Source organism: Schistocerca serialis, chromosome 2, assembly GCF_023864345.2.
Source record: "Schistocerca serialis cubense isolate TAMUIC-IGC-003099 chromosome 2, iqSchSeri2.2, whole genome shotgun sequence".
Classification (NCBI taxonomy): domain Eukaryota; kingdom Metazoa; phylum Arthropoda; class Insecta; order Orthoptera; family Acrididae; genus Schistocerca; species Schistocerca serialis.
The window spans coordinates 169,546,109-169,570,958 of NC_064639.1; the positions used below are offsets into that span (position 1 = coordinate 169,546,109).

The 24,850-nt window shown below is 39.3% G+C and overlaps 1 protein-coding gene across 4 annotated transcripts in view; it reads right to left on the reverse strand.

The window, feature by feature from the left end:
* LOC126456881 (phosphoinositide 3-kinase adapter protein 1) overlaps positions 1-24,850 on the reverse strand; it is a 474,593-nt gene that overhangs the window by 33,107 nt on the left and 416,636 nt on the right. For all 4 annotated transcript variants that reach the window (XM_050092705.1, XM_050092702.1, XM_050092704.1 and 1 more), the window contains exons 2-10: positions 12,960-13,095; positions 10,886-11,121; positions 9,701-9,870; positions 9,316-9,460; positions 9,077-9,228; positions 7,110-7,236; positions 5,745-5,935; positions 5,493-5,562; positions 4,008-4,223 (exon numbers count right to left, since the gene is read on the reverse strand). In XM_050092705.1, coding sequence (XP_049948662.1) covers positions 4,008-4,223; positions 5,493-5,562; positions 5,745-5,935; positions 7,110-7,236; positions 9,077-9,228; positions 9,316-9,460; positions 9,701-9,870; positions 10,886-11,121; positions 12,960-13,084 — 1,432 coding nt within the window. In that variant the 5' untranslated portion in view covers positions 13,085-13,095. The remainder of the gene's footprint in view (positions 1-4,007; positions 4,224-5,492; positions 5,563-5,744; positions 5,936-7,109; positions 7,237-9,076; positions 9,229-9,315; positions 9,461-9,700; positions 9,871-10,885; positions 11,122-12,959; positions 13,096-24,850) is intronic.

Sequence of the window (24,850 nt, forward strand, 5' to 3'; positions counted from 1 at the left end):
GTGAAGTATAAAGGACTTCCACACAGAGCCTCTCAGAAGATTAACTACATAATTTGACAAGCACCATCTAATGATCTTTTTATTACTTCATGGAATCTGGTTTATGAAATTTTGTAAAGAATTTTATGCAAAATCCTATTTTTAACATCTTTTCCACATAAATCACTCTCATGCTTTCATTTCTTACATGCCTCCTGGTCTGTAATTTCAAAGCTGTTTTTTAAGAATTCTCCTTCACTCACAATAGTTTATCAATATCTTACACTTTATTTCATTTCCTCTTTCACTTACATGAAAGTTGTGGTGCATCTTCCTAATAATTTTACTGACACTGTTTACAGAACCTAATTTTCCTTTAGTAAGATCATAATCTGCAGACTTTTTTTATATGTAAAGGTGAAAGTTAAAGCACTGATACCTAACACAGATGTTTGATATTATCTGGCTATTCTGGGCACAACCAGTATCAGTGTTCACCCAATAGAATCTCTATTTAGGATAACATACTGTGATGTAAAACATCAGTATATCTAATGACTCTGATCTGTTGTTTTCAATGTGTTATTTCAAATATACATGCTTTTAAAATCTACTCTAGTAGATGGGAAAAAGTCAATTCTGGTCTTCAATATATGCTGCAGAATTAAGCAAGGAATTTATATTTCTCATGTAATTATTTTTTTCTCTCTTACAGAATTATCTTCTGGTAATATTGCCAATGTAAATAAAGTATCCATTGAGGAAAAACAAGCAAAAAGAATATTGTGAACATTAGTTTTGTAGTGACTTCTCCAATGATCTAAGCATTCTTACAGTCATTTCCTCATGATTTTACTCCTGAATGGTGTTTTCTGCTAATAATAAATGCAACTTTCCTTATAAATGTGATTCACACATCCACAGTACAAGACACAAGAATACTTTTCCTGAAGAATTTGCCTCCTGGTCTAGGACACTCAACAATTTCTGTATTTTGTTGCAAAGACTTTAATAAGTTTCCATCGCACATAAACTAAGAAATTGACATAGTAAAAACTCAAAAGAAAATTTAAAGCATGTCTTAATAGCCACTCCTGTAAATTATCTCATTGTCTAGATTCAGTGACTGAAAACTCATGTTAGGTGTAAGGTAAGTAGCACTGTTGATTGTTAACAGGCCTTTACTCCTGCAAATTTATGTCACCTTTGTTTGATGAACAGGAATGTGATGATCAAAACATTAAGTTTGGTGTAGACTACATAATAGTTGATGTAACTGATGAAGCAGTAGGTTTTTAAAAAGTAGTGGCTTTCAAGCTAATTTTATTGTGCTAAAGTAAACTTATATCTACAACTACATACATACATACATACATATATACATAGCAAACCACTGTGCAAAGCATGGCAGAGTACTTAGCACATATTAGGGTTTCTTCCCATTCCAATCACATATGGAGTGTGGGAAGAATGACAAGTTATGTGCCTCTGTGTGTGATGCAGTTGGTCTAATTTAGTATTCACATCCCATATAGCAGCAACATGCAGGGGGGCTGAATAATATCTCTAGATTCTTCATTTAAGTCGGCTTTCTCCGGATAATCTGCATTTATGTTCAAGAATCTGCAGATTCAGATCCATCAACATTTCTGTGACTCTCACATTGGTAAAAAGAACCTGTGACCAATGTGTGCTGCCCTTCTTCGTATGTGTTCAATATCCCTTGTTATTCCTATCGGATATGGGTCCCACACATGAACAATATTCTAAAATGGGACATACAAGTGATTTTTAAGCAGTCTCCTTTGTACACTAACTGCATTTTCCCAGCACCCTGCAGATGACCCAAGTCTGACACCTGCCTTAACCATGGCCCTGTGATTATTCCACTCCAAATACCAACAAATCATTACACCCATGTGTCTGTATAAGTTGATTGATTTTAAGTATGACGCGCTAATAGTGTAGTCATAGGATACTAATATTTTTTGTTTTGGTAAGTGCACAGTTTCACATTTCTGTGCATTTAAAGCAAAGTGCCAATCTCTGCTCCACTTTGAAATTTTATCAAGCTCTCATTGAATATTTTTGCAGCTTTTTTCAGAGAGTAGCAGTACTTCAGTGAAGATAACGGGGTCATTATTACTACTGCCTACCAGGTCATAATACACACCATCAATAACTAGGGCCCCAGCACACATCCCTGGGTCATGCCTTAACTTCCTTCCACTTCAATAACTCCTTAACCAATCCACTAACTTTGTTTGGTACCCCTGAAGAGCAGTAGTAATAGCTTGTTGCTAATATAGTGTACAGATTTAGCTTCTAACAGCTGTTTCTTTTATTAACGTTTAACCTGATTTATTCTACATACCTCACTTTGTGGTAGGATTGAGGGAAACAATAAATGAATGGATGGCTGTACAGATTAATGAATGAATGAATGTGCTGTATGTTGCAGTAATTTTCAGTTTCTATAAATGAAGAGTAGTGTCCTGTCATTCAGTTTCTCAACATGAAATATTCACAGAATCGTTAATAATCACAATGGCTATGATTTTAATCAAATTGCATATTTAACAGTAAACACTACAGTGATTTTAACAAAATTGTAAACATTGTTTAACATCAGAATTCTTTTGTATATCTTTGTATACTACTAGTACAATACATTTGTACCAATTCCTATTTTCAACCTTGAGTGAGAAGCACAAATGAAAACAGGGTAAAATATCTTGAGTTTAACTTTGCTGTTATTCAGCATTTCAAAACCAATGTTGTGAACAAACTGCATTGCATGCTATATTTGTGTTACTGCCAACTACAATTAAAAAACAGAAATGTTTTAAGGGTGTTTAAGACACTATTATGGAATTCCATTATAGTTATCACACAATGACCTTCTGTCACCAGGCGTCATTATCTTATAGTGATAAACACTGAAAGTATGGTATATCTACTGTTTTTTTTACAATAACTTTAAAGGCAAATTGTAAAAGCCACTTGAGTCCCTGCCAGTATAGTTCACAATTCCTTATCCATAATTTCCAAACCACCAATTCCTTTTTATAAACTACTTTGTCCTTTGCTTCAAATATTTAATTTCTTTCCTTTTACTTTGACTGTCACTGATGGCAGCTTGAGTTTTAGGAACATAAAATATCTGGATTTTTATGTGATTAAACAAATTTATGTGATTTATTGGGTTCAATATGGGTCTCCCCAAATAATAAATAAAGTAATTAGTTATGTCGTACCCAATGCAAATGCCACACACTAAAAAACAATATTTTTTTCTATGATAATGTTGCTTGCTTCTTCCTCCAAAGATACTAACATTTTATGTTCTTTGTATTGCAGATATGATTAACAATCACTCATTGTTTGTAATAACTTTTATTTTTGTTTGTAACCAAACTTGTTTTACCTAATTGTTTCGGGCATCTTCAGTGACCTACAAAGCAAATCATTATTACTTGCTAGTGATTAACATTTTGATTTGAGACATGACACCTAGGTGCAGATATTTTGTGTTTCACGAAAGCACTACATATATTATTGTAACTCTACAATATGAGCACATGTAATCAAACCGTGCATGGTGCAAGTGCTTCCATGGCCAGCCCGGAGAGGTCGCCTCACAATCTATACAGAGGGCATAGGGAGTGTTGTGCTGTGCGTACAAAGCTAAATATAAGCCCGTGCACTTGGCCCTCAGCCTCACTTGTGTTTACTTACTTAAGTGTGTAATCACCTAAGAGACTGTATATTGATGTGTACTAGAGTTATGAGACTCTACTATTCTATACCCCATTCAGTGTTATTGTGAATCTCTTCGTGTAGAAGCAGAATAAAATTTGGTGTTACTTCAGAAATTGTGTTTGTACATTAAAACATATTAATCCGCACCACTAGAAACTACAGAAGAATGACTGCAAATATTAACAAAGTAATATTGTGATGTTTGGGCATGCTTCTCTTTTTTTTACAAGAAGTGTTAGTTTTTGAAGAAAACAAACCTATATTACCTGAAGGATGCATTTCCATGTATCCTGCTATTTCATATTCAGGCTCTTCACTTTTACTGGCAGGTGAGTGGGAATTTTTGCTGTCATTTTGTTGGTTGTAGGGCCGTGCAGTTGGTGGAATTTGGTAATTTTGCTCCATGAGAGTGCGCGCTGATGGAGGTACCTGGTATGTTTCACTGAGGGGTCTTGGTCGCAGATAGTCTGTTTCCTCCTTTTCTGAAAGTAAATCATTATAATTAATCAACCAAAGACAATTGGCTTCCCAAAAGTAAAGATTTTTTTAAAAATATGCTTTCCAAGCAAAAGCAAGTACACATGTGGTCAAACCCTAATGGAAACATTCAATTTTGTAATTAGATATTCTGCCGTCTCTCCTTTACCAGATGAAAGGCCCTTTGATTATAAAAGGTAGTATTTCTGTCAACTTCTATTCATGTGTCTGCTACATATGAAATTTTGACTGCCGCAATTACTTTATGAGACAAAGACAGAAACCAGAACTTCAGCTGCATCTACATGAACAGAAATGGGCAAGCTGCACAGTAACTTTAGTATCATACACTAATCTGAGGTCTTGACAACAAAGTACAGCAGGCTCTAAGAAGTGTAAGGGAGAGAAAAATGCAACATAAGGGCAACCAATTCAGAGATGAAAAAATAAATAAATGAAAAGTAGCTAGAAAATGAATTTCCCACCTGCTAAGTTCTGAAGCAAGGAGTTAGGGTTGGTATTTTGTCTAGCTAATGAATAACAGAAGAATCTGCAAATGGCAATGGCAGATGTCAGTCTGTCTTTCCCATCAAAGTTCCATCTCCCAAGGCCTGGATCATTTTGATGGCTTAATAATGGTGCACCACAAAATATAAATGAAGATCATGCACAGCTTCCCATATTTATCAATGTAAAGATTCTTCAAGATCTGATTTAGCAACTCAATTATTTCACATAATGCAGCAGAATTTGTGAGCTAACATGACTTCAAATTAACAAACCAGACATGAACACCATCCAAAAAAAAAAAGTTCATCAGTCCATCCCTACTAATCAGGTTGTTACTAGTTTCCAAAGGTAAGGCAGTGTCAACACTCTTACTTTTGTATTAGTCTATCTGCAGTACTACATCACCTCCTAGGGGTAAATGATGGTCAGCAACTCTGTCTCATAATTTATTAGAAAATGACAATCCTAGCTTTCAAAACTTATATGCTCTTATTTACGGAGAAAGGTGGGATACATTGGTGAAAAAGTTAGAAAAGGGAAATCAGTTCACTCAGACCCTAAGCTGAGAGGAACCATAAAATAAGAGGATACCAGAGAGAGCAAAAGTGGTTCTAGTGACAGCGTTTGAAACTGCACCTCCTGAAAGTAAGTACTGGCAGGAAATTCTGTCTCCTACTAATTTTACAGTTTTCTCAATTGAATTCTCCTATTGACACAAATAATTACATAATGTTAACAAGAACTAATATATTATAGTAGCTTACCTCCTGATTTTGCCTTCTCTTCACTCATGATCTTGAGGTAGCTGTACATGCTGGTGAATTCTGTCATTTGCTTTCCAGTTGTGGAAAAGAAACAAAAATTCACATTATTGCCAAATGTAAACAAAGGGCTAAGAATTATTCTATAACTAGATTCATCATTTTCAACACATTCCAGACAACTGAAAACAGATGTAGAGGTGGAATAGAAGAATTAAAAATACCATGCATTTAAGATTATGTTGCAGATGCTACCATGTATCCTCTCAGAGTCTGGGCCAACTTGGAGTGGCCACCTCTGTCTGCCATCTCCGCAGGGGTAAGATCACACACATTGCGAATTATACATGCCTGCTCACCACCTGGGCAGTCGAGCAGTTGGCATGCTAATTTCTCCAAACCATATCTTGCAGCAAAATGTAGGAGAGTTGGATATTCTTCAGGACCTAAGGGGAAACATGCAAATTGTATTTACTATTGTCATTTTACTCTTGTTCTTATAGACTATTGTATCAGCACAGAGAGTGTTCAGTTTCTGCTACTCAATTAAGAAAACTTAAAATATCCAACAATTGTTTCAAAGCAAAACAATCAGAAACAGAATATTTTTACAGCTTAAAAAATATGGTCTTCCTTCACTGGTGCATTGTGTTGTTGGTCAAACAACAAGAGACGTGATCATAGCCACCTATTAGAAATAGAAGGCAAGGTAATTGAATGATGGGGAGTCTCCAGACATTAGAAAAACTGAGTGCATGAAGAAATTACCTTGTAAACTAACTACAGCAACGTACCATTTATCAAACAAAAAGAGACACTATTTGAGTACCTCCAAGAAATGTATATAAAATTCCTCACAATTTTTATTTTTATGAAAGGATGTGTTTCCTCTTATGTGAGTTCATCAAACCCTGAAGAGTATCGCCTCAATAATAGAATGTAAATATTACGTAAAGCTACATGTTCAAATGTCACAGCAATATACAGGTCTACAGATGTATAAAGTGCCAATCCCACTTTAACCATATCAAATACAGTTATTTTTGCATACTAGCGAAATAAAGCCTCTCACAAGAACAACCACCACGTAGTGCCTACACAAAATGATTTCAGGCCATAATTTTAATTATTGCTGCTATAATGAGAACAGGATTGCAAAAAGACTTTTCTAACATTTCATCCATCAACACTGGGGGAAGAAAAGGGTAAAGGAAGTTGAAAATGACCACAGACAGCTAGGCATGACAACAAATGACATAAAAGATCACGAAAACTTAAGGAATGCCATCAACAAACATATATTAGAAACTAGAAGACAAAAGATGAAGACAGGTTGCAAGTAGACAGAGGAGTGAAAGAAGAAATAACACACATTAGGAGGATGTATGCCAGTTTTACAACTTTCCATCCACTTTGATACTGGCACATGGGATCCAACAAGGGTGGAGAGGATGGGGGTAACAGATAAACGATACATGCTGCACAATTCGCTTATGATTCTAAAGAGAGAAAACAAAATGTAATATAACAGAAGGCCTATTCAGGGGATGATGCACCACTAATTCTAATTTTATTTCAATTTTGAACAAGAAAAAGAATGTGTGATTTCTTTAAACTTACTAGAATGTGATCTGAGGTAGACATTTGCCCCATGCAGTAGATTAAAATGGGCAGGTACATTGCGCTGAAATGCTGCTACCAAAAAGTTGTCCAGATGTTCACGGTCACCAGGACTGAAGCCCAGTGTCTGTAAAAACAAATTAGATTACAGTAACAAATACTGTTGAAATAAGCTGTGTAGTTTCATTTTCTTCGGGTTATTTATGAGGCAATTGGAACCAGAAACATAAGAGTTCCCTCAACTTTGTACATGATTAAAAGAAAAATACTTGCAGTTAACACTGTCTATAGAGTTCTGATTTCCTTTTCAACAAATAATAGCTTAATATGCATGTATATCTACTTATTTTCCTTAGTGATGAAGTCATTAGAGAAGGTACACAAGCTTGGATAGAGGGAGGAAATCTGCCACGCATTTTCAAAGGAACTACCCCAGCCCTTCAGCTTAAGCAATTTAGGGAGTATGTGGAAAACTTAAAGCGAGGTGGTCAGATTGAAATTTCGACTGCCATCCTCCTGCCTTAACCTCTGTGACACTACACTTGGTTAAGAAGGACAATATGTAACTCAACATATTTCTTTGTAGTCTCTCAACACTAGCCCAACACTATGCCCCACTAAGAGAGGTGCAGGAAGATGGGTACAAATGGTTCAAATGGCTCTAAGCACTATGGGACTTAAATCTGAGGTCATCAGTTCCCTAGACTTAGAACTACTTAAACCTAAATAACCTAAGGACATCACACACATCAATGCCCGAGGCAGGATTCGAACCTGCGACCACAGCAGCAGCGCGGTTCCGGACTGAAGGGCCTAGAACCGCTCGGCCACAGCGGCCGGCAGAGATGGGGACTCAAGATACTATGGAGCAATAGACCAGGTTGTTTGCTTTCCAATGGTATCAGTGGCTCTACTAGCATTCTTCCATCATAGAATACATAAATATTGTGGTGTAAGTTTATTCCTTGGGTGTCATTATTACATAATGCAGCTGAATTTTACATATAAAATAACAATACAGTATTAGTTTTGACTGTTAGTTCCTGACAATGGTGAAACAGGAAATTGTTATGATGTAGGTATATCAATTATATCTAATATGGTAAGAAAATTATTCAGTAATGTTGTCATGATAAAACATAAGTTCCCAAGCAAACCTTATGTTGGTAACAATGTTGTGTTAAGAAATATCCCTGCATAAACTGCTAAGGTTGCACATGTCTTGTTGGATATCTGCAGCACTCACTGTTCTGTGATAATTTGGTCAGGCAATCACCAAAGTTTCACTAACCTAACATTTTCCAGAAACATGAACTCCATGATTTTTTTTTAACAAGAAACATGTTTTGCAGGTACTTCACATGCTCTCACTCTTGGCCAAACAATTACATGCTGCTAATTTTAAACCAAAGGGTAACTAGATAAACAAAATTACAACCAGCTGGATGATTTCTAACTGTTAGAACCTCTGAAAGTGTTATGAGCCAACTCCCAAGCATCCTTCAGGAAAAAATCAGTGTTGGAGTACATTCATACTTCCAATCGAAATGTAAGAAAAAAAATTTTGCACCAAGGCAATGGAGTGCCTTGTTATAAATAGTGTTAACCAAATAATTATTGACAGAGTTACAGCCTGTAGAATTTCCTGACATCAAAATCTGAGGAACGTGAGAAACTGGTATTTTCATCAGGGTGAGGTCACAGCTCGCAGTTATCATCATTCACTCTTCATAACGTTCCCCAATTACTGGATCTCTTAACATGTCAACATTAGCTGGTTGTCTTACTTGGTTGTTCTTAAAGTCCAGTGTGACTTTTTGAGCCCCTGCCCCTCTAAATACACATATGTATTAAAGAGATGTCTAGACACTGACCCTCTGCAGTGAAAATATACAATACAGAACACTGAAATTCAATCACTTACACTATTCCTCAGCTTATTAATCTGAATTCAATCTAATACTTACCTGGCACATGAACTCCAAAGGATTATCAGAAGATCGCAGAATCTGATCAAGTTGTCTCATCTTACTTTCACATTTCAGCAAGTGCCCACCCAAGGACTGGCCATTCTTTTCAACATATATGGTTACCAACATGGATACCTCAAGGCAGCTTTCTGTAAACAGAGTTTTACGAGTTATTACTTTTCTTTAATTGTGTGGTTAGAGGAAAATGCCACAGTGAATAATAAAGAGGCAAATACCTGGTAGCTGGAAGTAGACTGCATATGGATTTTTCCTAGACACAGTGGCAATTTGTAATCGTTCACCATTCTTGTCAACACTGACATTCACTTTATCGTCTTCCCCCAGTGGTTCATTGAGAAGCACAAGGACCTTACTCTGCCGCTAATAAAGAACAATGTGGATTTAGAATTTAAACACAGGGCATCTTAAACAATTGCATGCTTTCAGGAGTGACAACTTCTTCTTTCTATATCATACATAGAACTATATGTTAATACCACAACAGTCTATTTCTATACTAATTTCATCATTTGACTGGAGAACTGGTTTAAAATAACTATGCCATCTTACTAATAGCTTTTTCTAAGATATTTTAACAATTACTCTAATAAGGATATGTACCTCTTTTACTTTCTTTGGATGCAAAGAAAACTGCGCTTTTTCACCATGTTTTCGTTGCTGTCGTGACGCTCTGGACAGAATTCCCATCGCTGTATCCAGCAAATTTCTGACAAATACTTCATCCTGGTCCTTCACTGTCATTTTCCTCCACTGCAGGTATGAAATTAGTGCTAAAGCGGAAAAATCAGTATAATCACCTGTCAGCTGACATCTTTCCATGGATAAGCAAACACCAAAGAAAAAAACAATTCTGAACAGACATTGGGCCTAATTCTCACATGACAGTCAATAAACGCTAAGAAACATATAGAAGAAACAAAATTCAAGTTTCTGAACTCTTTACTAAGCATCAGGGTTTTAAGATGTGTAAATGCAATGGGGACAATTTAGTGGCATTAACTGAAGGTTGTACTGGTACTGATCAATTTTTCTGAAAAAAATTTAAAGCAAATTATTAAATAATAATTGTTAACTTGCCACCTAAATCATATAATTGTGTAATAACATCCATTTTGACAATGATGTAGGTTATCTCATTAGAGCAACTGCATTTAATTTTAAATTCTAATTTCCCAAGTGACAGTAATATTCATTTGTACTATCAACGTGACTGATGAAGCACTATTAACAAACACATATTAACTTTTCTGAAAAGATCAACCATTTCCCTTTATTTATAGGCATGACCAGTTTCTCAGCATTTTAGCTGAATCATCTGGTGCAATAAAATCGGGTCATGTTCAGATCGAAAAAAGAGAGTCGGATGTAACCCAGTATTCATATGCAGCAAATTTTCACTAAGTAGCAGATGTCAAAATTAAAATCACATTCACTCCTTCTGTCATACCATGAGTAACAGCTCACCAGGTACTGTTACTCATGATATCATGGGAGCGTTCTGTGTGATTTTAATTCTGACATCTTTCCCTTTTTTCGAACTGAATATAACTTTATTTATTACAGCTAAAATGGTGCAAAACTTGCTGTACCTATAAACAAAGGACTTAAAGCTGAAGTGCTCTTATCTTCTCAAAATGACATACCCAGGATGTGGCTGCTCTGACTTCAAAGTTTGATGCATACATATTAACCTGTCTTATATACTATCGTCAAAGTGAATAGCTAGCTGGAATTTATGGCTAAGAACTTCCCATATACTGATTCCAGCAGAATGCTCCAGCTTACCTGCACGATGCTGCTCAGTAACGGACGACTCCTCCACACCCAGCAACAGTGCGACAACCCGCTCTGGCTGCAGCAGGCGGCCAAGTGCTGTGCTTGGGCCTGGATGGTTGTACACATGGTCAAGCAGCTTTGAGCACATCACCACCACCTGCAGTTTCACTCGCACCATCTTCTCCTCAAGTGCTGGAGGAGGCCGGGAAGCACCAGCTATCTCTTCAATCCCCACACATAGGACTCTGGAATAATACGGGGGAACTTTAGTGTTTTCTAAATTTGGCTCAGGTCTTTAGAGGATAAGTAGGTCATTCTGAATCATTAAAACCTAATGATATGAATATAATAGAAAGAAACATTCCACATGGGAAAACCTAAATTTCACTTTGTCCGTTGTCTCTGAGTCTGGTTTCCTTATAAAGCCATCAAAAATAATAGTATATACTACATACTCTGATCTTGAGTTCAGTACGGATTTTACCCAAAACAAATGATATAAGGGATGACTGGATAACTAGTATACCTCACTACTGGAGGACTCCTCATATGTCCTTTTCTGCATAGGTTTTTGAGATTCAGAATAGTTCTATCTGTGGTATTGTGTTGCCACATCAAACTTGCCAAAATGAATCAATACCACAGACACCAATGAGGGCTCGCTGCAGTTTGCAGCGAAATATAGGAGGTTCTCCTGAGGACCATGCCTCTCCTGTCAGCTCGTCAGTGCCCTCATATTGAGGTCAATATAGTGTCAAGCTAGCAAGATTTCTGCCCCAGTTCATGGCCTCATCTAAAGGAGTCAACATCATAGTACTGGATCAATACAGTAGTTAGCTTCTGATGGACTTGTTCATTTAAATGTGGAACATTTTACTGTAAGACAGTTTATTAATGCACATGTTAACAGTCAATAACATATGTAGCTTATCAAGCACTCCTGTGGCAAAGTCAATCAAATCTTTTATTCATTTATGTAATAAAGTAAACTAATATTTTGTGTGTTGTAGTTTAATGGACCACCTCACTGAGTAATTAAAAAAAAAACCATAGTTGTAGCCGGACGATTGTAGTTTCGTATGTTTACAACACTATTTACAGCACATCTCATCTTCCTCAGTCATACACATCTGTGAATATGTGGGAAAAATATCACATGGCTTGTCATTTGAAGGAATGAGCATCACTGTATAGGATCAATGTGATAATTAGTTTCTGATTGAATTATCCGAGTTGTCAGATTTTTGAAAATATCATCAACAACACAAAAAAGCAAGCATAATGCTCTCCAGATGTACTCATTGCTCTTAGATACAGTTGACCATTTTGCTTAAGGCACAATGGTTTCATAATAGTAAATCACATCTCACTAATAGCCACTAACTCTTGTTTGCTTAGCAATCTTCTATCACTTTTTAAAGCCAGAAGCAACAGCAGTCCACCCACCTCACTTTCTGTTGCGGCTCTATCAGTGAATGTGACACACTAAAGTTATTTTGTACACACAATTGTTTCTGTTGCGATATTTTCTTGCATCCCTGCTGTCATCAGACATCCAAAGCAAGGAACATCTTTAATGGATAGCGTTTCTCTTCAAAATAATGACTAAACATTGTCAGAGAGTTGTGGAACTTATCTAGATACAAATGTACAAGACCACTACAGATATGTCTTCATGTGGCTTGAATGCAGTTGACACTTTTTGCCTTTACCATTGTCCCAACTAAAGGAAGTAAATCGTGTATGTTAACAATGAAGTTCATTGAAGCAGAAATAAAACAAAACAATAATATCAATGTCACTAAAAGCTTAACGATAGGTTTCCCCTACAGGTAACAGAGATGATCTTCGAAATCAAATTAGTACAAGAGAACCTCCTGCCTGCATATAAACTATTACAAGAACAAATAGTTTTAAAAGTCAGCCAGAGACTGGAATAAAACAAATGTAAGAGAAAAAATTGTGAGAAAATCAAGATCACGTAATCACAGCTCAAAGGCAGATGAAATGGTTAGAAAATGGGCTGCAAGGATGTGGTCTTTTTGACATATTAAGCAAAAGATTAACAGAAGTGCTGCCTTACTTGTAGGGTGGCTTCTTGTGTATCTTGCCCACTTCCTCAAAGCAGTACTTGAGATAGCGCACCCACAGCTCGGCAGCGTGGCTCTGCTTGCTGGATATAATCACAATATCCTCCATGTCAGCCATCCGGCCACTGCCTGTAACACACAACAATTGCGAGACAATCAGCCAAATGTACTGGTATATACACGTCTGCAAGACTGAGGGCACTAAACACTCCTGTGCAACTACAATTACAGTTTGATGCTTTTATCGCCAATTGTGCAACCAAAGTAGAGACTGTTAGTGTTTGAGTATGGGCCATGGTAAAGGTAGAACATAAGCAATGTAGTGCTTTTCATTTATTTTAATGTTGTTCTACCAAAAACTGACAGAAGAATCTTAATATGAAAGGTAATAGTTCTGTAATACGGTATGTAAAACTTGGAAAGCTCAATGAAGACAAATCACCAATTTATGTCACCAATGCATTCTGCTTATGTCCACAATACTTTGTGTATTCATCACTTGTGTTTCTGTATTAATGGCAAATTTCCAAATGTGTTTTTATTACAATCTTCACATACATTGCTTTTCAGGTCCCATAATTCTGAGTGTAAAGTTAGTCCTATCACATTCCTGGACTTTGCAGTTCTATCACTGTACTGGTGAAGCACAACAGAATATTAATATTGATTGTTATTTCAAACTACTTTCATGCATTCCTTAAACTCTTCCACGAATGTGTTGCAAACTTCTGGTACAAGCAGGAACATCAATGAGAAGTGTACTTTACAGAGGTACATCAGACTTCTGTATGAATCACACCAGCAGCCAAAAACTGAAAGGTAATCGCCTATCTGGATGTAAATGGTATATCTGCATTAGTCTTACCAATTTTCGGACAAATTGCTTTTAAAGGATCTCTTCAATATCGTGCTTGAACACTCTCGAAAATGTATGTATCCAGCGTCATTCACGAGTTAAAGTTTCGGAAACAGTTCGCTAATTTAAAAGAGGATGCACGCTCGAAGCTCTTTTTCTGTTTTTCTTCCTAATTGTTTTCTTAGTGGAATGCGAATGCGTGAGAGCCCAGTTCACTTCCACCTACTCGATTTCGTCCACTTCGTGGTCACACTTCTGGTCCGGAAACGTGTTTCCGCAAACGTTTCCGAATGCCAGTAGCCTGCAATGTTGCGTATTGTTTCCCTACGGCATCTCTTGCGAAAGCTGGAGTGGTTTCCCCTTCTTCATCCAATCTCGACTAGCAGTTTCTAGAACTTGTCTCCGAGGTGCTGTGACAACATCGACGGGTTGCTAAACCGTAATTCCTCCTCTTCCTCCTGCGTGTGGAGGCGGGAGAGCCGAAACGAGGGAGTGTTCCTCGAGAGCGGGGTAGACCCTGAGGTCAGTGCACTTTGTACAGGCGTCCATCCGTCTGCCCGCGGTATTCTGGCCCGGGAAGTTTACGCACGTCACGCACTCCGTCGGCGGGCTTCCTCCCCCGTAAAACACGGCGCCGATGAAGGAACAGGATCCGCGCTGCTACATTCGTTCGCCTTTTTACAGCTTCGACACATGTGCGCCGTCGCGGAGCACAACAAACCCACGGAACCGCGAAGCGCAGACTCGGACCGTCCGCGTCACCTGGCCGACGAAGCCGGCACACCAGCGCTCCGCAAAACTCGAGGGGCCCTCAAACGTTCAATAATACTGCCGAACTGTCAATGTAGTGACTGTCTGAGGGCGCGTATTGGGGTACTGTCGTTCCAGAAATATTGATGAGCAGTATTGATGGACCTCGAAATATTCTCAATATTGTCAATACATACCAAACGTGTGAGGTCAAATTTTGACTGTTGACAATATTCTCCATTCATCTACATCTACATATATACTCCGCTTGCCACCAAGCGGTGTGTGGCGGAGGGCACAATTCGCGCCAAAGTCATATTCCCCCCCCCCCCCCCCCCCCCCCCCTCTGTTCCACTCGCTGATCGCACGAGGGAAAAACGACTGTCTGAACCCCTCAGTACGAGCTCATATTTCCGTTATCTTTGAATGATGATCATTACGCGGTTTGAAAGTTGGTGGTAATAATATATGCTCTACATCCTCGGTGAAGATTAGATTTCGGAATTTAGTGACCAGCCCCTTTCTGTTTAGCGCTTCGTCTATCTGCAAGTGTGTCCCACTTCAAACTTTCTATGAGATTTGTAACGCTCTCGCGATGGCTAAATGTACCAGTCACGAATCTTGCCGCTCTTCTTTGGACCTTCTCAATTTCTTGAATCAGACCCAACTGGTAACGGTCCCATACAGACGAACAATACTCTAAGACTGGACGAACTAACGTATTGTAAGCTATTTCCTTTGTTGAAGGACTGCATCGCTTCAGGATTCTACCAATAAACCGCAATCTAGAGTTCGCCTTACCCGTTACTTGTGTAATCTGATCATTCCATTTGAGATCATTTCGAATAGTCACACCCAGATACTTGACTGATGTTACCGCTTCCAAAGACTGGTCACTTATTTTGTACTCATACATTAATGGAGATTTTCGCCTTGTTATACGCAGTAGGTTACACTTACTAATATTGAGAGATAACTGCCAGTCATTACACCATGCATTTATTTTCTGCAAATCCTCATTGATTTGTTCACAACTTCCGTGTGATACTACTTTCCTGAAGACTACAGCACCATCGGCAAACAGTCTAAGGCCGCTGTCAATACCATCAACCAGATCGTTTATGTAAATCGTAAAAAGCAGATGTTGACAGAGCTACAGGAACCAGCCACGCGGCGTTAGTGTGCACTGTTTATTTATTTATTTCATTTTTTCAATTCGCCATTCTGTATATCATACCCTAGATTCACTTTTTAAGGAGCCCTTTAGCACACAAGAATTTTAATAGCCTATGCAAGGATAATCATTGTACATGACACTTTAGGATGGTTAACGAGGGATTCTCTATGACATTGCTTACTTCATTAATTTAAGAATAAAATACAGTGTTTTGTGTTACATAACAGGTTTGAAAAACGCTCCCATTTCGAAAACTACGTCGTGTATCTGCTGTGACTAGTAAGAGGTCTGGGAAACACGTGTCAGTTTCACAAAATTATCACAAAGCGCAAAAAAAGTTTCACGTTAATTTCCTAAACAGGTCCTTGCCAGGCAGATATAATTGCTTCATAGGTTTCCATACAATGTTACTAATTGTGCTTGTTGATATTACAGAACTGAACTTCGAGCATTAGAATGATCTGTCTGTCGCCAGAAATCTCTAAGTTACTCCTAATCTCTCGTTGAATGCGATTTCTTCTCTCTTTAACGTATTTTACTTCTCTATCCACACTCATAACGTGTCGTACGATGCAGAACTCATCGGAAAATAATCTTCCGAGTCAGTGATAGAGTCAGTAAATTAATACGTGACCGGTGGCTCTATTTTACAACCGATCTCGGACCCATTTCTCTTTTTCGCTGCCTTCTGTTGCTGCGACTAATATAATTCCCCCTCCCCCTCCGCCCCACCCCACCCCCCTCTGCCTGCCTGCAGTTGTTTTCCATACGCACAATTCGCGAGTGTAATCGAAAAATGGGGAATTGCGTGTAGAGCATAGGTGCAAATGTAGACTGGCTGAATGCTTGCAATTAAATCGTATGGGTCGTAGCGTCCACACGTGGCCTCAGTTCAAAAATGGTTCAAATGGCTCTAAGCACTATGGGACTTAACATCTGAGGTCAATAATCTCCAAGACTTAGAACTACTTAAACCTGACTAACCTAAGGACATCACACACATCCACGCCCGAGGCAGGATTCGAACCTGCAACCGTAGCAGAAGCGCGGTTCCGAGCTGAAGCGCCTAGAACCGTGGCCTCGGTGCCCCACAATAAAATGCCATGTTGGACAATGGTATTCTATTTGGAAAACCGACATTACGTATCTCTTGGACAAAACACGATTCAACAGAGGCTAGCTTTGAGATTGGAAAACGGACTATTTAAATCCAAGTTGAGTTACTAACGTCTAACCCGTGCCTGACAAACATTTCCCTGGCTATTCCTGAAACTGCAAAATACATGACGGAGATTAAGAAACAGAGTAGAAGGATCCCATAGACTAAATGCTTTTTACTGCACTTCTCATGTAATGAAATTATTTCGCGACAGATATTCTAAAGGAATAAAGCAACACTCAATCTCTTATACATTACTGAAAATTGTTCTGAAGGGTTGTAGCCTCTCCCCGATGTTGTTCAATCTGTATATTGAGCAAGCAGTAAAGGAAACAAAAGAAAAATTCGGAGTAGGTATTAAAATTCATGGAGAAGACATAAAAACTTTGAGGTTCGCCGATGACATTGTAATTCTGTCAGAGACAGCAAAGGACTTGGAAGAGCAGTTGAATGGAATGGACAGTGTCTTGAAAGGAGGATATAAGATGAACATCAACAAAAGCAAAACAAGGATAATGGAATGTAGTCTAATTAAGTCGGGTGATGCTGAGGGAATTAGATTAGGAAATGAGGCACTTAAAGTAGTAAAGGAGTTTTGCTATTTGGGGAGCAAAATAACTGATGATGGTCGAAGTAGAGAGGATATAAAATGTAGGCTGGCAATGGCAAGGAAAGCGTTTCTGAAGAAGAGAAATTTGTTAACATCGAGTATAGATTTAAGTGTCAGGAAGTCATTTCTGAAAGTATTCGTATGGAGTGTAGCCATGTATGGAAGTGAAACATGGACGATAAATAGTTTGGACAAGAAGAGAATAGAAGCTTTTGAAATGTGGTGCTACAGAAGAATGCTGAAGATTAGATGGGTAGATCACATAACTAATGAGGAAGTATTGAATAGGATTGGGGAGAAGAGAAGTTTGTGGCACAACTTGACCAGAAGAAGGGATCGGTTGGTAGGACATGTTCTGAGGCATCAAGGGATCAGCAATTTAGTATTGGAGGGCAGCGTGGAGGGTAAAAATCGTAGAGGGAGACCAAGAGATGAATACACTAAGCAGATTCAGAAGGATGTAGGTTGCAGTAGGTACTGGGAGATGAAGAAGCTTGCACAGGATAGAGTAGCATGGAGAGCTGCATCAAACCAGTCTCAGGACTGAAGACCACAACAACAACAACAACAATGTTTCGTCGACAACTTGGTTTGCGTGACATAACAACGAAATTCACTGTTACTGCCTCGCATTCCCACGTTAAAAGTTTGTGAAAACATTTAATTTTCAGGATGTTTTCCCGTTTATTACACTGAAAATTTATTAATGTGCAATCACTAAACATGGTCGCTTCCATCAGTCACAGCGTCGAGAGTCAACTTAATTTGCGTGAACAGTATATTAGGCCCAGAGCACATTATTCAAAAAAATTGAACTTGACCTAGTCGTGGGTTGACGTTTGGCACTCAATTCCAACATAATTCTGGTTCTCTGTGACTCGGGAGTACGTTTAGTGTGACAGTTTCAGAGGTACTCTCAACGGAGCATTCTGAAATACACGAGCACTTCGTTCGATCGCGCTCGGCTGTTGTCAAATGGCGCACGACATTCCTGTGCTTTGACGCAAAAGTGAAGACAGTAAAAAAAGAGCACCAGCAGATGGCAACAAATCCAATATGCGCAGTAAATTCCGACCAGCAAAGGAAAATATCCGAAATATAGCGGTTGATAGCGTGATTAGCACCTCGGCCAGTTCTGAACTTGCCAAGAAATCTAAGCGTGCCCGATGCATTAAATTATTTGTATTTCTTGTGTACGTTATCGACTCTGGAGTGTTCAGAGTAATCGCCACTTCAGCACGTATAGCAGCAAATGCCGGAAGGTAACAGCTAGCCACTAACAGCACTTAGAATCTCTCCCTAAGTTTTCTAACTTCCGGGTTGTTGCTGATTGTTTTACTTCCAAAAATGTTGATTAGTAATGGCACTCAGCTATTAAAGCCTGAAAATTTCAGGTGCTCGGATATTGGGAGGTCCGGTAGTTCATTTGTTTCGCTAATCAAATCAGTTGTGACTACCGGTGAGCAAACTGTTAGTTTTCCGATATCACCCTATTTCGGCGGTCACTAATAATGCTTAATTATCTGTGCTACTATAGATTTACTTGAATTTCGGTAACGGTCTTAGCTGCCACGTAGTCCGGCAATTCGTGCCACAAATCTTACCAAAACCGAAGCGTTTCTGAGAGATCTTTAAAACGCTTGTAATCGAGACAACGCACTTTCCGAACACAGAAGATTAAATACGAGAACTATTAACTACGTGTCTTTAGTTGACAAAAATCTGATCTCGTAAGTTGTTTGCACGACCTCCTATTACGACTCAAGCACAGCATAGGGCATGTCACGTCACTGCGTCTCCATACATTACGGCCCCATTTACTCTGTACTGACACATACTACGACGCCTTATTTCAAAATTACATTCATTGTCTTCACTAATCCACCTTTCATACTAACATGCATCTTGGGGCCCACACACTCACTGTACACGACATCTCTTCAAACTCTAACGTCTTTGACAGTAATGTCTTCGTCGTTTATGTGAAGCTAATGCACATTTTGTAATTGTTGAGCATGTGTGCTGCCATAAAACGTAGAAAGGTGTATGTTCTAGCAGTTTCTCAAGAATTTAACAGCACTCACAAGTTTATGTGTCAAAATGTGGAAACTTTAAAATATATTACACAAATACACGACGAATTCATCACACGGGAATAAACACCACGACAGTTTTCGCCATGTTTCATGAACATTAAAATCATTTCTCGCCATTTGACTACAGAACAGCGTTTATTCCACAATCTATATTTCGGCCTAAGGGCCATTATCAAGTGTTACTACTGCAATAAATTAAAGCAAACAAAAGTACAAGTATCAGAAAAATAGCAGGGCACACAGTTACATTAATGTATGAGATGAATGATTTGTTCTCTTACTTACGTCTTAAAAATCATTACACTTGAGCAGAACACAAGTCATCCACAAAATATGTAGCTTGGGTTATATAAAGCAATTTCGTCAAAGTTGACATTTCATGTTTGTTTCAGTGAAGGTCAAAAAGAAAGGGAATAAAACATCTCTCTTAAGTTTACCAAACTTCGTACGAAAAACCTCTCATTTATCTTAGTGCACAAAACCCATAAACCTCGTGGCCAGAGCAGGAAAGCGAGAACATCTGTTAACAGCCATGTGACCATGGATCTACAAGAAATCAGAAAACCGGTAATGGTTTGATTTCAATAAACTTTTTTATACCATACCTGCGGTTCATTGTAGTTTTCAGTTATGAACCTTATAACTGTACTGCTGCCACAAATTTTTTAATGTCTACTTCCGCCAAGATAGCTTTACGCTAAAGATGTCTGTCACCATCAATTTCTTTCTAAAAATGTATTCGCCCAACATGTAACGAAATTATCACCTTTTGAACTAGCCTACATCTCAGGGTAGGCTACAGATCAGTCTGTCATCAAACGTTTCATTCAAAAACCTAGTAACACTGAAATAAACAGTCAGCATTCTGTTTAACCGCTAGAAACGAGTTTACGTGACATGTCCTGTGCTCTGATTGACTGACTGAAGCAAAAACCGAATAGACGCCTTATTGCATTATAACTTTGAGTAGCTAAGCAATCGCACTTTATGCATCTCCTATTTAAATCTCTGTGCTACGAAAACATCTGGTTTCGATGCAGGGGCGCATTGAAGAGCTCTCTCAAAAATGCAACGTTTTTGTTACGGTTTGTTGTACGAAAATGTTGACAAACATTACGCCGGCAACTACTTTTTTGTGTTGTTTGTGCCTTATCGTTTTTTTGCTCCTTGCCGTACTTTGATGAAATAGTAACGATTTTTTTCCGTGCTAAATGCGTCTTAACTGTTTTATGCAATGTACTTGCTTTAGACAATGCATTAAAATAACCAGCTGTGTGTTACGAAATACAGCGTGATTCAAAAAGAATACCACAACTTTAGGAATTTAAAACTCTGCAACGACAAAAGGCAGAGCTAAGCACTATCTCTCGGCGAATGAAGGGAGCTATAAAGTTTCATTTAGTTGTACATTTGGTCGCCATTTCAGCCAATAAAGTTTTTGGTCCCTTTTTCTTCGAAGGTGCTACTGTAACTGGACTACAGTATCTGGAGATGTTAGAGAATTGGCTGTTCCCTCAGCTCGAACAAGAAGCACAATAATTCGTATTTCAGCAGGATGGAGCGCCACCACATTGGCACTTATCTGTCCGTAACTACCTGAACGTCAACTACCCGAGGCGATGGATCGGCCGCCAGGCAGCCCGTGACAGAGCACTTCATCACTGGCCTCCAAGAAGCCCTGATCTTACCCCCTGCAATTTTTTCTTATGGGGGTATGTTAAGGATATGGTGCTTCGGCCACCTCTCCCAACCACCATTGATGATTTGAAACGAGAAATAACAGCAGCTATCCAAACTGTGACGCCTGATATGCTACAGAGAGTGTGGAACGAGTTGGAGTATCGGGTTGATATTGCTCGTGTGTCTGGAGGGGGCCATATTGAACATCTCTGAACTTGTTTTTGAGTGAAAAAAAAACCTTTTTAAATACTCTTTGTAATGATGTATAACAGGAGGTTATATTATGTTTCTTTCATTAAATACATATTTTTAAAGTTGTGGTATTCTTTTTGAATCGCCCTGTATAGCTGCTCAGCAGTTAACGTGTAACTGGTACTCACACATGAACCACGCGTTTCTAGCCCCTTCACTAATGCTGAAATCGGCCGACGGTGGTGGAGGCGGATTGATCTCGCTGCCGTTGTGCGGGTGATGGCTTCGTGTGACGGTGCCCCGGTATGTTTGAGCTGCAGAGCCGCTCCCACAGCTGTTCAGACACAACCACTTCATCAGGCGCGGCCTCATTGTCTGGATAGCGCACTCCCACTGTTCACGCTACTTCGTACTTCCTCCTAGTCTGCGTTGCGCCTGCTGCCCTGCCAGTTTTCGGGAGCCTGTGACAGTATGACACTGCCTTGTCTTCGCCTACGTAATAATATACGGCTCACGTCGCACTTCCCTATACGTACGACATTATTCAGCACGCGGTCTCAGCCCCGCTGGCACGTTTCTGAAATGGAGCGGCGAGGTGTCCCCGATACGAAACATCGACGTCGTGCGGCACTTGGCACAGCGTGCTAGTTCCATCAGCACTTTCCGGTCCAGAGACAACATAACAAAGCGAAAGAGTAGCGTTGCGCTGCTGCTGACAGTTCACAATCGCTCAGAAAACCGAGGCGTGACACGGAAATAATCGTTTGTGCCCCACAACGGCACCCGTTTGTGTTATGTTCTATGGGAGTTCACGGAAGACGAAGCATGACATATGCGAGTCGACGATAAACTGAGACTACGGTACTCTATGGACAACAAGGGAGCGATCTCAATGGTGCACTGACGGACCAGCAGAGAGATCTGTCTCATATATACAGAAGGAACAGTATAATTCACGGGGATTCCCGCACCCGCGGACCGCACCCTTCGGAGCATCTCTTCTGCGCAATTCCTGTGGAGTGACTCAGCCAGCGTTGTCAGCTACAGTGGGGGTGGGAGCGCGGTTTGTCAGCAGCGGCGAAACTGGCAGCTGTTTGGCCGGTGACGTAATAGCAACATCTCGCTCGATAGTCTCCCAGCCTCTCTTTGCGTTCTAGTTTCTCTCTCTCTCTCTCTCTCTCTGCGTGTGTGTGTGTGTGTGTGTGTGTGTGTGGGTACGGGAAGTTCACTTAATCAATTTATGCATTAAAGAGGTTGAAATTCATCACAAGAAGGTATTAAAAAAGTAAAACCAAAAATTGTCTATTGTGCGCCTGAATAGTATGATTTTATATTTTTATTACAGCTATCATCTGACCTGAACATCCACAACAAGGTTGTTTTCTCCTACAAACTTTAGTGTGCTTTTTCTTCTACTTTATTTATTGTTGATAGAAGACGCGTTCAGAAAAAATTTGGTATAGGGTGCTAAATCAAACAGCTTTGAGTGGTCTAATTTCCATACATTTTCATCTGGCTACCAATTTGGCGATTTACTACACCATCTTCAGGCCCCCTGACCGACATGAAGGAAGATTCCAACCTCGGTTCCGGTCAAAATAGGGGCTCTGCTTGATACAGAGATAACTTAACCTTCATCTGCCGACTGTGTACAACAAGCTGCAGCTATACACAATTTGATGGTTCAAATGGCTCTGAGCGCTATGAGACTTAACATCTGTTGTCATCAGTCCCCTAGAACTTAGAACTACTTAAACCTAACTAACCTAAGGACATCACACACATCCATGCCCGAGGCAGGATTCGAACCTGCGACCGTAGCAGTCGCGCGGCACAATTTGATATTTAGCGAAAGATCCTACGCTAACTTCTGACTTCCCGCGGCTAAAATGGCGAAAATTATCTTCATCCAATCACCCTTACACTAGTGCGGGGTTTTAACCGGCTAACCTGATTGCAGAAGCAGTCTACAACACATGCCGTACCAAACTGTTACTTAACCAGTGCTAGGGGCAGGAACATTTCGCGCGGCAACTAACGCAAAATAAGATGATTTTTTTGGGAAATAATGCTAATGCGCGGTTGTTAAGAGATATCGCGAAATATGTAATTTTGCCGCATAAAAATTTTATAAAGCTGAGGTGGACAATTTACTTAATTGATAAATACTGAATGGTCAAACTGCATTTTGACTTCCTATTTTTCCGAAAATTCATGTATAATCTTAAAGTGACATTTCGTTAGCCACATAACAAACTTGATGTGACGATAAAACTAGCACCGAAATTAACAAAAATAACACGGAAGATGCCACAAAAGCCACCAAATTTCACAAAACATAGGCACAGAACATGGCAAAAAAAGACGCCGAATCAGTAAATAAAACGAATTTGGCAAAATAATTACACTGTATTTGGCAAAAACACCAACTTCAGCAGAAAATGATACGAAATGTGGCAAACGAAAGTTATACAGAATTTGGCATATAAATAACAACGAAAGTGGCAAAAGCATTAACAGTTTGTATAAATAACAACGAATCTCCAAAAACATTACACAGATTTCGGCATAAAATAACAGGAAATTGCGTCACAAAATAAAATGATGTTTGGCCGGCCGGAGTGGCCGAGCGGTTCTAGGCGCTACAGTCTGGAGCCGCGCGACCGCTACGGTCGCAGGTTCGAATCCTGCCTCGGGCATGGATGTTTGTGATGTCGTTAGGTTAGGTTTAAGTAGTTCTAAGTTCTAGGGGACTGATGACCTCAGAAGTTGGGTCCCATAGTGCTCAGAGCCATTTGAACCATTTTTTTAATGATGTTTTCCTGTCCCTAACTATTGGACGTAAACGTGAAAATAGTTCCGTAATCATATGATAATGATCGTTCTTTGTTCACGTGGTACTGGTAAAGGACGAGCGAGCACTGTGTTGTTACTGCCTTGACCAATTGTGACGCGTTTCTGGGCTAATGTCAAAACTTGTGGTGTTTCACGTATGATTCAAGCGGTGTGTCCGACGTTGCGGGAACCATTAATCCTCGAGGCAGGCTATGACCAATTCATGACGCTCCGGGTGCTGGAGGTGGCAAGTACTGGTGAAGCAGCAACTACGCTCGACTACAAACTGTGCAAGCAAGTTTAGTTCTCTCAATGGATTACGTTGCAGTGTCTCCATTCAGATTGGCGGTTACTTTCAACTCTTTCTATGAGCTATTATAAAGTATAAGGTAAGTTTATTTCAATAAAAAACTCAATATTTATTATTAATTTTAATATTCTTAAGCAGCCAGTACGAAAAAGTAGGATATCGTTTAGTAATTCGGTTTCTGCATTTGCCGGGGAACAAAGCTGCAACAATCCATGCTGA